Source organism: Temnothorax nylanderi, unplaced genomic scaffold (assembly GCF_030848795.1).
Source record: "Temnothorax nylanderi isolate EJ_2023f unplaced genomic scaffold, tnyl_v1.0 TNYL_tig0091_pilon, whole genome shotgun sequence".
Taxonomy (NCBI): Eukaryota; Metazoa; Arthropoda; class Insecta; order Hymenoptera; family Formicidae; genus Temnothorax; species Temnothorax nylanderi.
In genome coordinates this window covers 551,500-563,632 of record NW_027249153.1, presented here as the reverse complement: position 1 = coordinate 563,632, position 12,133 = coordinate 551,500, and the positions used below count along the sequence as shown (strand labels likewise).

The 12,133-nt window shown below is 38.3% G+C and overlaps 2 protein-coding genes across 3 annotated transcripts; both read left to right on the top strand.

The window, feature by feature from the left end:
* Window positions 1–62: 62 nt before the first annotated feature.
* On the top strand, window positions 63–12,041 carry Nrx-iv (neurexin-4). 2 transcript variants are annotated; one of them, XM_071710706.1, is made up of 11 exons: window positions 63–387; window positions 1,592–1,687; window positions 4,692–4,888; window positions 6,519–6,660; window positions 6,747–7,117; window positions 7,213–7,548; window positions 7,646–8,120; window positions 8,195–8,524; window positions 8,608–8,913; window positions 9,046–9,672; window positions 9,761–12,041. In XM_071710706.1, exons 1-11 carry the CDS (start codon window positions 324–326, stop codon window positions 10,612–10,614), a joined length of 3,798 nt encoding a protein of 1,265 aa, XP_071566807.1. In that variant the 5' UTR covers window positions 63–323; the 3' UTR covers window positions 10,615–12,041. The 2 variants fall into 2 exon arrangements, with proteins under 2 accessions (XP_071566807.1, XP_071566806.1); XM_071710705.1 differs by lacking the exon at window positions 4,692–4,888 and adding an exon at window positions 3,875–4,071 and having other exon boundaries at window positions 64–387.
* LOC139775049 (L-aminoadipate-semialdehyde dehydrogenase-phosphopantetheinyl transferase) lies at window positions 344–3,342 on the top strand. Its single transcript, XM_071710722.1, has 3 exons — window positions 344–387; window positions 1,592–1,687; window positions 2,199–3,342. Exon 3 carries the CDS (start codon window positions 2,360–2,362, stop codon window positions 3,212–3,214), a length of 855 nt encoding a protein of 284 aa, XP_071566823.1. The 5' UTR covers window positions 344–387; window positions 1,592–1,687; window positions 2,199–2,359; the 3' UTR covers window positions 3,215–3,342.
* Window positions 12,042–12,133: the final 92 nt, after the last annotated feature.

The following is a 12,133-nucleotide window of genomic DNA, read 5'->3' as shown; positions in this document are numbered from 1 at the left end:
TGGCGCGTCTACGCGGCGCGTCGAATGACTAATTCGATACATTGGAATTGGAAACGAAACGGGGAAACGGCAAACGGCCGCGGCACGAGGCGCGGCACAGCGCGGCATTCATCCCCGCGTCACGTCATTTCTCATCGTTGTTGATCCGCGTCATCGGCGTGCCACCGATCGTAGGAGCGTGCCCTCGAAAGTCGACGGAGTCGGAGTCACACAGGGGAAAAATCCAGCGCGAGTGGCACACGTCTCGTTTTTCTCGCAGCTCGAGAATCTCGCGGTGGGACAGAGGCTAGAGACGTTTTCCAAGCGCAAGGGGCGATGGTACGATGACCGCTCTCGGGTGTCTCGTCTACGCATTCGCCGTAGCGGCGGGCTCGCTCGCGTACGCCTGTAAGTACAACCTGACGCATTGAAACCGCTATGGTGCCGCACAGTGCAGTAGTGCACACGAGCCCGTAACCCCGTAACACTTCCTGGCACGACCCAGCCCATCTCGGGATAACATGGCGAGCGCGCGCGCGCGCGCGCGAGTACGAGACGCGTAAACGGCGTAAACGCAACCTGCGTGCGTCATACACGAACAGATCATCAGGTTCATCTTAAGATCTTATCTGTAATTCGTTTTACTTGCGATTCACAGAGTGTGTTCTATTTGCAGATCAGTGCGCCGTGTAATACGAGACATTCGAATCCGGAGTACACCCATGCATAAGATACATGCTGAGCACACATGCACATGAAAATGTGAAAAATTATAGATAGAAACCCGTCGGATATCTCTACCTAAAGTTGGATGCGAATTACAGATCGTTTAAAATGAGCTTTACACACATTTCGTGTCTGGCAATTACCATTGTTACGTTATTTCTCATCCTATTACTTCTCTCTGCAATGCATTTTGTCCCCGGATAGTCAAACCTGTCGAATTTAGATTTTACGAAGTGCCTGCCACAAATTTTGACAGTAGAGTGACGGTAGAAATGCAACAGAATCTGCCAGCAGAGTGCGATGGTGGATTGCCTGCGGAAACCGAGTAGAATCTGACGTGTTCCATTTAAACGGTCTGCTCCGATTGAAATTACAGAGTCTGCTCGATTTTTGCTGGCAATTTGCTAGATTATGTCGGTAGGCTCTATTGGCGAAGCACAAGCTTAATGCGGATGCACTTGATGCCAATCTGTTGCAATATTCTGCTTGAAATGGCTTGAATCTCCTGGCAAACGTATTTTTTGATTACTGAATTACTTCATCAATTTATTTTTTTATATATGCATTATACAAAGCGACAATGTACATGGAATCAATAATACTATTAATATATATATATATATATATTTTTTTTGGTGGAAATAAAAATGTTAATTTTACTACAAAATCTATCTCTGAACACTATTTTACGTACTTTGTTTTATTTTAATTATTCAAATTTAACAACCACATCAAAATAATTTTATAATGATTGTGCGCTCGCTTAGTAAATCCAAAAGAGTTCTGCTTGCTGCAACGTATACTTTGCCAGGAGAATATTTTATAATTCTCGCATTTCTATACATAATTTATCAAATATTTTAACAAGATTACAATTTTGTCCTAGATGACGACGAATGCATCTTTCCTCTTTTGGATAGAGCTCAACTAACAGCGACGACTTCCTTGCCGGAAAGAGGACCGAACAACGCTAGGCTAAATGGTGAGGAATGAAACGTTTGACTACTTATTACTTTACCTTAATTCCTTTAGGTTTCGTTTCACTTATTAGACGTGAATTATTGTACAACTGTATACTTTATATATGATATATAGTTATATGATATTAGCAGTAGTCTGTTGCTTGCTCTCTATTCCTATGAGGTCTGTCGTTATCTATATTGTGCACTATATTTGCTTTTGTTTGCATTAATAATAGTTACAAATGATTCTGCTACTACTATGCGTTGTTTTCCAAAATGAAAATTCCGGTAAGAGTCAAGAAATTTAATTAGTGTCCAGCGGACACTGCCCGCCGTTGCGCTCAATTATGAGAATTAGGTGAGCCTAATACGTGCTCACCACATGACTCATCGCTCAATCACTTTATATTCTTTCGTCTCGTTTATCTTCGTCTTTATCATGTAGCACTTTAAGTGGAAATACCTATAATAAAAATCTCTTGGATTGAAAGAAAAACAAACGATAGTATAATAAATTTATATTTGCTTCAGGTGGATCCTAGCAAGTAGCCTGGAGAGTATCTCAAACGAGATATTTCGAAAAGCATTGCTTTTATAATCAGAGAGACATATAATTTAACAATATACTACCTGTGATCCTAGACCAGCCAAAGAGTGCATGGGATGTGCAAACTAGAAGCGATTTGAACGTTATGCTTAGTGCCAATATCGTTAGAATGTCGTCAGCCGTTCGTTGGGCATTCAATTGGAAAGAGTGGAATCCAAGCGAGCGGGAGTTTGAGCACGCGACTTCTTGTATACAAAGCGACGAGAAGGAAAGGCTAAAGAGATTTGTGTTTCGTAAGGATGTCCGAGCTTCCCTCGTGGGCAGATTATTAATGAGAAAGTTCGTCAACGAGTATGCCGGTCTTCCATATGATAAAATCACTTTCGTCAGAGACGAGCACAACAGGCCCGTATTAAAAGATAATTCCACCCTTGTGAGCTTTAATGTTTCTCATCAAGGTTCTTACACGGTATTAGCGGGCGAGATTAAAAACGTGAAAATAGGTGTAGATGTTATGACATTAGAATATAACGAGGGTAAAAACATCTCCGAGTTCTTTCGTCTGATGAACAAACATTTCTCTGCGGCTGAATGGGATGAGATCAGAGGTTCAGGCAAATCGGAAGCGGAGCAAATGTCCATGTTTTTCAGACATTGGGCATTAAAAGAGAGCTACGTTAAAGCGCTTGGCGTGGGGGTTTTCGTTGACCTAGGGAGTATAGATTTTCGGACGAATTCGAAATTAAGCGAAGATTCGATCACAACCGATACAGTTTTGCACGTCAACGGAATCAAGCAAGATTGGTTATTCGAAGAAACCTTGCTCGATTCACGGCATTGCGTTGCCGTAGCGTTGCAAGAAAATGATAATTCATTACGATTACGTAATACCCCGTTTGAGATAATGAATTACGATAAACTTGTAGCCCATGCAGTTCCACTCTTTCCGATAGATCCTCAATACACAATCCAATATTTTGCAAAATACGAACAGCCATAGTTTTATTTTATAAGATTCATAAGATATTGCAATACGTGAAAAGTAATGTTTGTTTCTTAATATGTCAAGAGGATGGATATTATAAATTGTATATTAGTTTAATTAAAATAATAAAGCACTAAGTAATACTTTACAATTTCTTTAATTACCTTATGGACTGTGAATAATTTCCTATACGTAAAATATTACGATACAGTCAAATTGCAAAATAAGGACTATATTGTTTCTTAATCTTTGTATAGGGTAAGCATAACAAATCTCAAGAAACGCGATTAAAGTTTTCTATCATTGAAATGTAAAAAGAGAGAAGCGTAATTCAACGTGTTAATTCCGAGTGTCTATATTATGTATATATATATACGTAATGTATATTTATGTTAACGAATGCTATCTTGGCAAACGACTTCATCTTTTCACACAAGAATTGTTATGTAATGCCTGAGAAGTCTTCGGAAGTACTTTTGCATCCTATTGCAGTCTAAAAGATTTGAGTTTGCAACATATAAGTTTGGTACAATCACATGAATTAGACTCTGAGTATAAAAGCAAAGTATTGTCAGGATTAAGTTTGATTATTTGGCTATGTTCTATCCCCATTATTCGTAAGCACTCTCCTATGTTTACTTTGAGTTGCATGCATGCATAAATGTTGTGGTGTAGGCGGAAACGCATGGACGGCTAGCAGCTCTGATTTCGGTCAGTATTTAATAATCGACTTGGGCCAAGTGATGAACATCACAGCTGTGGCGACTCAGGGACGATCGTCGCAGAACGAATATGTTTTGGAATATCGTATTGGCTACGGTACCAACGGACTGGATTATGTGGACTTTAAGGAAGAAGATGGCCATGCGAAGGTAAGCTCGTTCTTTCTCGGTGCCGTTGATTTTCTACTCTGGCTTTTAATACTTTTGCTTCTAATAATAATTTAACGACGGTAAGGCTTGGTATAATTAATAAATATGTATAAAACTGAATTAACATGAAGCTTGCTTATGCATGCTTGTAGAAAATAACGTAGTAATCTGTGTAAATATGTATAGAATAGTTAATAAAATATTTTACAAAACTTTATTATGAACGATATGATCAGGTTTGTTACTGGTAAGTATCTTAATGTGTTTTACACATACTTTCACTTGGACAATGCTTTGCACCAATCATTTTTGTTTTCGTTATTTAAATTAAATACTTATTTCGCTAAATGTTACATTATTTTTTCTAACATATAAACATGCATTGGGATGCAAAATAACATATATTAAATAAAAATTCATACGATAGCTGAATGTAATATTTAAATTAATTTTATATATTTAGAAATACAGATTTACAACTAAAATAGATTGACTAGCAAAAGTTATCACGAAATAAATTAAATTAAATTCATGATCCTTTCATTATTTCCTATATCCAATTGCATGCTTTGCTTCTACTTTTCTCCTCTTACACATGGACATGGAGCTGGGCTTTACAGGAGATTCCGCGTGGTCACCAGAACTTAGCAGTTACAATCAACATCTTACTATGGAGCTGGGGGACAGATATGAGATCCGCAGCATTGCTACGCGAGGGCGGGCACACACTAATGAATACGTGACAGAATATATTATCCAATATTCTGATGATGGTCAAGCTTGGGCCAGTTATGAAAGCCAGGATGGTGTAGATGAGGTATTGAATTTCAAGGATAGAGTCTACAATTTTTCTACTCTCACGTATATACAGGGTGATTCTTTCACACAACACACAAACACACGCACAAACACATAACACGTACACAAACACATACACGAATATTAAAATATATATTTTGTTACAATATTAAATCATAACGTACAGTTTTTTGTTTAAATATTTGTAAAATTTTCTAGGAAGATGTATTGCGATAAAAACGAATGCATATAAATTTAATTTCAATAATCTTTTTGCTCTTCTACGTATACACTGATGATAAGCTGATAATATTATTTTCTTAATCATTGATCTTTCGTAGAAATATTGTAGAAATTTTATTAACGAAATGAGTTTCTTTAAAAACTTCTCGTACATTTTAAAAGATACTATTTGGAATCTTCTGTTCTAACAATCGCTATTGGGGTTTGAAAATTAAAAATAAATTATGGTGTCATTATGATAATGTGGAAGAGGCTTGTAAGGAGCTTAGAGCTCTTAGAGTCGCATATTTGGATTACAAATGCAATATCGCCTCCGTATTGCATTTGCATTTGTATTGTCAAATGCATCTTTTGTTTCGTCAAACATCTTTTCTCAACAATAGAACTTGAATATGACAGATTTGATGATAGAATTGATAAATGGTTTTAGTGCTCGGCTATTCAATACTTAATACAGACTATTTATTTATCTAAAAAAGAGATTATCCACTTGTGGAATTTATACATAAAAATCATAGAAAAGGAATTTATATAATTCATCAAAAAGAAGCAATATTTTGCTTCTCTAGAATTTTGTCTATAATGGCACCATATCCATAGCTCTTATGGTCATCATACGTCCGCTCTTAATATTGGCGTGTCTTTTGTCACTAACAATTTGCCTATACTAACGTACATACTTATGCAATTAACGGTGGTTGGATAACATTCGTTGCATTTATTAAAAACTTGTGACATAAGCGAGTGATCTTTGCCTGAGTGCGCGCAATATAAATCGTGCGATTAAATGAACTTTTATGATCTTTTTAATGTGACATGATTTTCAATATATCTAAATTAACTGTTTGGCGAACAATTCTCTATTTCTGATAGCTACTCTTCGTATAAGTATTTACTTTTGACTTACAGCATGCACGCAATTTATTTAACCCTTCGTAGTCACACTTCTCTAGAATCCCGTGTTAGTCATACTGGGTCAGTATGGACCCAGTCGATTTTGAATGGTTGCCATTTTAATGGCATCGGTCCGATCGGGTTCAAATAATTCTGGAACATACCTTGAACATTCTAGAATATAAAACTGCGGTTTTGTGAGAAATCAAATGGCAACATGTTGAAAAAGAAATCGTGAACGAGTACATGATTAACGATAATCTCTGCCTATAGAGGATACTTCAAACTCTTGTAGATGGCGGACCAAGCCTCATTTTAAGCTAGGTATTTAGCTGATATTTAGATCCAAATGAGTGTGGGCCCAATGGGCCCATGTGTGACTACGACGGGTTAAATTCTGCACGATTGTCGCGGCGATTAATTACTGACTGACACTGAGGTAGCAAACAGGGAATATCGATTTAATAACAGCAGGCACCCTAAACATTCTCATCTCTCCTTTCTTTCTACAGATGTTTAAAGGTAATGTAGACGGAGACAGAATAAAACTTAATAAGTTTGAAGTGCCGATAATCGCGCAATGGATTAGAATAAATCCAACACGATGGCGAGACAGGATATCACTGAGGGTCGAACTTTACGGATGCGACTACGGTATAAGATAATAATTATATGCGTCTGTTTTGTGTGAGACGGTACATCAGTTTGTAAGACGACAAATCTATCGTTTTACATTTCAGTGTCCGACGTTGTTTCCTTTAACGGATCCTCCCTCGTACGGCTAGATTTACTCAGAGAGCCTATCGAGACTGATAGACATTTTATACGTTTCCGATTTAAGACGAACAACGCCGATGGCGTGTTAATGTACTCCCGTGGCACGCAGGGTGATTATATAGCCTTGCAATTGCGCGACAACAGGATGTTACTTAATATCGATCTCGGATCCGGTATTATGACGAGTTTATCCGTCGGTAGTCTTCTGGATGATAACATGTGGCACGATGTTTTAATTTCACGCAATCGGAAAAATATTTCCTTCTCTGTCGACAGAGTACTGATTAAAGGTAGAATAAAAGGAGAGTTTCATCGACTGGATTTAAATCGAGAGGTGACTTTTTTTTAAATAAACGTAAAGCGTTACGGTACTTAGTCGATCAGTTATATGAACGCATTTGGATTAACTTGAATGAATGCTCCTTCTAGCTCTACATCGGCGGTGTGCCTAACAAACAGGATGGTTTAGTGGTGAACCAAAACTTCACCGGTTGTATAGAGAACTTTTATTTAAATGCAACGAATATAATTCACGAGCTGAAGGAAACGATCATAGACGAGAATTTGCGATACTACAAGATCAATACGATCTACACCTGTCCGGAACCTCCGATAATACCCGTCACGTTTTTAACTCCCGGATCTTTTGCCAGGCTGAGAGGCTACGAGGGTGTACCGTCTATGAATGTTTCTCTCGCATTTCGAACATACGAAGAGAGAGGAATAATTCTTCACCATCAGTTCACGACTCCGGGCTTCGTCAAGGTTGTGCACATTTTCATTATAATTCTTCGAGCACAGCGTTTAATGCTACTCGTAAATATAGCGCAATTAAATTTATTTGTGTATTTTTAATATGCAGTTATATCTGGAAGAAGGTAAATTGAAGGTCGACATACAAACGAAGGAGTACCCGTTCGCGAGTTTGGACAATTTTTACGAAAAGTTCAACGATGGGAAATGGCATCAAGTAATCTTGACGATCGCCAAAAATTCACTCGTTTTAAATGTTGATGGGCGCCCGATGAAAACGGAGCGTCTCCTGGATATGTTAACCGGATCGCATTATTTGATCGGCGGCGTAATCGGAGCAGGGAGCAATTATGGCTTTGTTGGCTGTATGAGAATGATAAGTATCGATGGAAATTATAAATTGCCGACCGACTGGAAGGAAGAGGAGTACTGCTGTAAGAACGAGGTTGTCTTCGACACTTGTCAGATGGTGGATCGCTGCAATCCGAATCCTTGCAAGCACTTCGGTGTTTGCCGTCAAAATTCTGACGAGTTCTCCTGCGATTGTGCCAATACTGGATACACCGGCGCCGTCTGTCACACCTGTAAGTAATTCAACGTGTGTTAGTAAAATATAAAATATCTCTGCTAAAGTTAACAATATTACAATTTTATGCAGCGTTAAATCCCCTATCGTGCGAGGCATTTAAGAATATGAATTCGGTAAATCAGCGTGCGGAAATTAAAATCGACGTGGACGGGAGCGGGCCCTTGAAGCCTTTCCCTGTCACCTGCGAGTTCTTCGCCGACGGCCGCGTAATGACGGTTTTACGTCATAGTAACGAGCATTCGACTCCTGTCGATGGATTCGAGGAACCTGGCAGCTTCATACAGGACGTTAATTACGACGCTGACCTTGATCAAATAGAGGCTTTATTAAATCGATCTATAAGCTGTAGACAAAGGATAAATTACGCGTGCAAACATTCCAGGTTATTTAATTCCCCAGGTAATTATGCCTTAAATATCTGGCGTCTTGTACCCTGACATTCTTTTCATTAACCTTTTATTAACCTTTATGATCGTTTCCAGTTCCCCAAGGCGATTACTTCAGACCGAACTCGTGGTGGGTGAGTCGGAATAATCAAAAGATGGATTACTGGGGCGGCGCGTTGCCCGGGTCGCGAAAGTGCGAGTGCGGTATACTTGGAAATTGCGCGGATCCTACCAAGTGGTGCAACTGCGACGCTAATCTGGAGGGATGGTTAGAAGATGGTGGGGATATTACAGAGAAGGAGTATCTTCCCGTCAAACAGTTACGTTTCGGCGACACCGGTACGCCGCTCGACGAAAAAGAGGGTCGTTACATGTTGGGTCCGCTCATTTGCGAGGGCGATGGTATGTTCAATTATTATTATTTTTTTTTCATTCGAATATACATACAATGAATGGATAATCAACATTCATTACTATTAATTAATTAATTCTCGACGGCATAAATATAACACGTGGTCATCTATCTTATTATAGATTTGTTCAAGAACGTAGTCACATTCCGTATAGTAGATGCTACCATCAATTTGCCGACCTTTGATATTGGGCACAGCGGCGACATTTATTTCGAGTTTAAAACTACTGTCGAAGATGCTGTGATAATTCATAGCAGAGGACCCACCGATTACATCAAGGTTTCTATAAACACTGGCAATCAGATACACTTCCAGTATGTGGCCGGTGGAGGGCCGCTTACCGTTAGCGTGCAAACATCTTACAACTTGGCTGACAATCAGTGGCATTCCGTGTCAGTGGAGAGAAATCGCAAAGAGGCCCGGATTGTCATCGACGGGGCGCTGAAGAACGAAGTGCGAGAACCTCCGGGTCCAGTGCGAGCGTTACACCTTACCTCGGCTTTCGTGGTGGGTGCTACGACCGATTACAGGGACGGATTCGTCGGTTGCCTAAGAGCGCTACTTCTCAACGGTCAGTTGCAAGACCTGAGGGGTTACGCTCGGCGCGGATTGTACGGCGTTACGGAAGATTGTGTCGGCAGGTGTGAGAGTAATCCTTGCCTCAACAATGGCACGTGCCATGAAAGATACGATGGATACTGGTGCGACTGCCGATGGACCGCATTTAAGGGACCAATTTGTGCGGACGGTAAGTGGGAAAGATAATTTCGAACACAAAATGTCCAATGAAATCGGCTACTATTAATCTCGGTTATTATTTAAATTACTATTTTCAGAGATTGGCGTGAACATGCGACCTAGTTCGATGATAAAATATGACTTCATGGGCAGCTGGCGTTCCACCATCGCTGAGAAAATACGCGTTGGCTTTACGACAACGAATCCGAAAGGATTTCTATTAGGCCTGTTCTCCAATATTTCTGGAGAATACATGACTATAATGGTATCAAATAGCGGACATTTACGCGTAGTATTTGACTTCGGTTTCGAACGGCAGGAGGTCATATTCCCGTTGAAGCATTTCGGTTTGGGGCAGTATCACGATATCAGGATCGGCAGGAAGAATTCAGGCGCCACTTTGATAATGCAGATCGATAATTATGAGCCAAAGGAGTTTAATTTTAACATAAAGAATTCCGCGGACGCGCAATTCAACAATATCCAGTACATGTACATTGGCAGGAACGAATCTATGACGGAGGGATTCGCGGGCTGCATATCGAGGGTTGAATTTGACGACATATATCCGCTAAAGCTGCTCTTCCAAGAGAACGGACCTATAAATGTGCGTTCACTCGGTACTCCTTTGACCGAAGACTTCTGCGGGGTCGAGCCGATTACGCATCCACCAGATATCGTAGAGACGCGACCACCGCCCGACGTGGATGAGGAGAAAGTGAGAGCGGCGTACAACGAGACTGACACAGCTATTCTGGGAAGCGTGCTAGCGGTTATTCTGATTGCACTTGTGATCATGGCGATTCTTATAGGCAGGTATATGTCTAGGCATAAAGGCGAATACTTGACGCAGGAAGACAAGGGTGCTGAAATTGCTCTGGATCCGGATTCAGCGGTCGTAAACTCTGCCACCGGCCATCAAGTCCAGAAAAAGAAAGAGTGGTTTATCTAAAAACTGAAATGCATCATATTAGATATGTATGCGTTAGAGAGAAGTAACGAGTACACATTAACTTAATCTAAAATATTATATATACATCTTTGATAAGGATAAAGTCTCTTTTGCTCCATTCAACTATTATCCTTTTATGTATGTTATAATTTTGTGTCAGGGACACTTGAAATGAATCACAGAAATAGAATCCAAAAAAGCTGGTTAAAATTCAGAAAAATGAACTTTTGAATTTGTTATGAGATCTGTATAACGACTTTGTTAAATGCTTAAATTTTTAATTATAAGTCCAATTGTTAATAATATTTAGAGATTATTTATGTATGTGTGGTGATGTCTCTCCTGGAGGACGGCAATACCATAAAGAGGCCTAATGTTCTTTGAAACACTAAAAAAATATTTTGTCGCTATCTCTAATAGTTTTCGAGCACACAGTTTTTGTAATACTTTACGTGAACTATACTATAAATTTAAACTAAAACAAATGCTGAGAAATTGCAATTACATTTTTGATTTTGTAAAACTAAATCTGAGTTTTGGTTAGCTTTTTCGGAGCTTGTTTCACTATATAACATTCACGAGATTGTTATTCCATATTATTTCTTAATGTATTTCTCGCTATTTTGCATAATATGATAGCCGGTATATCAAAATTTCCTTAAAGTGCAATTACAATAGCAAATAAATGATTTTTATTTTTGCATCTCGCATGCGTTTATTGTGCGAATAAGAAAAAGAATTAACTGGTTATATTATATAATTAGCATTTTCTGACTAGAGTGTGGTATATAATTATCATTTTTATTGTGTCGTTATACGTTCCAATTTAAATGCATTTTCACGGTGGAGCATAAAAGAGCATTTTATGTAATATAACTAGAGTTTCCATGTACAAAGCTATCTTTACTACAGATAAACTTATATATTTCGTTCTCTCTCTCTTTTTTTTATAAGTTTACAGTATTAATCGAAATGTCTACCGTCCAAAGTGTGTTTAATACTTTTTTTAGATTTATTTTATTTTCACTTGTTTATGTGATTACTTTACATATTTTTTTTTTTACTTAATCTGCAAACTCACTGTAGTAATTTAATATTAATGTAGCATTAAGAATAATAATTGTAATGATAACTACAACAGCGGAAACGATAATAATTGTATACTAATCATGTAACACAAAATGAAAATGTACATAAGTCATTTTTGTACGAATAGCATATTCGTTATTTCTGCTATATATAAATCAATATCTAGTACAACGATCACGTTGAACAGAAAACATGCATTTTTCACGTTTCTGTACGAACAAACCGCTAATACAAATAATACTCAAGTTGGAAAAAAAATTACATAATGATCTGAATGAACTATATATCTTTTTTATACAGAGAACGGAATTAAACAAAAATAAATCATTTATGCGTTCTATTCTTGTTTTATTTTTCATCAAGACTTTTTTGAATGTGTGATTTACGTTTCCGTTTTAAAAGAAATCATTAAATTCTTCAAAAAACGGAC

Coding starts and splice junctions, on each gene's coding strand:
- Nrx-iv (XM_071710706.1), top strand. CDS start 324: ATGACCGCTCTCGGGTGTCTCGTCTACGCATTCGCCGTAGCGGCGGGC. Junction 388..1,591: donor GGGCTCGCTCGCGTACGCCT/GTAAGTACAACC, acceptor ATTTTGTCCTAG/ATGACGACGAATGCATCTTT. Junction 8,914..9,045: donor GCTCATTTGCGAGGGCGATG/GTATGTTCAATT, acceptor ATCTTATTATAG/ATTTGTTCAAGAACGTAGTC.
- LOC139775049 (XM_071710722.1), top strand. CDS start 2,360: ATGCTTAGTGCCAATATCGTTAGAATGTCGTCAGCCGTTCGTTGGGCA.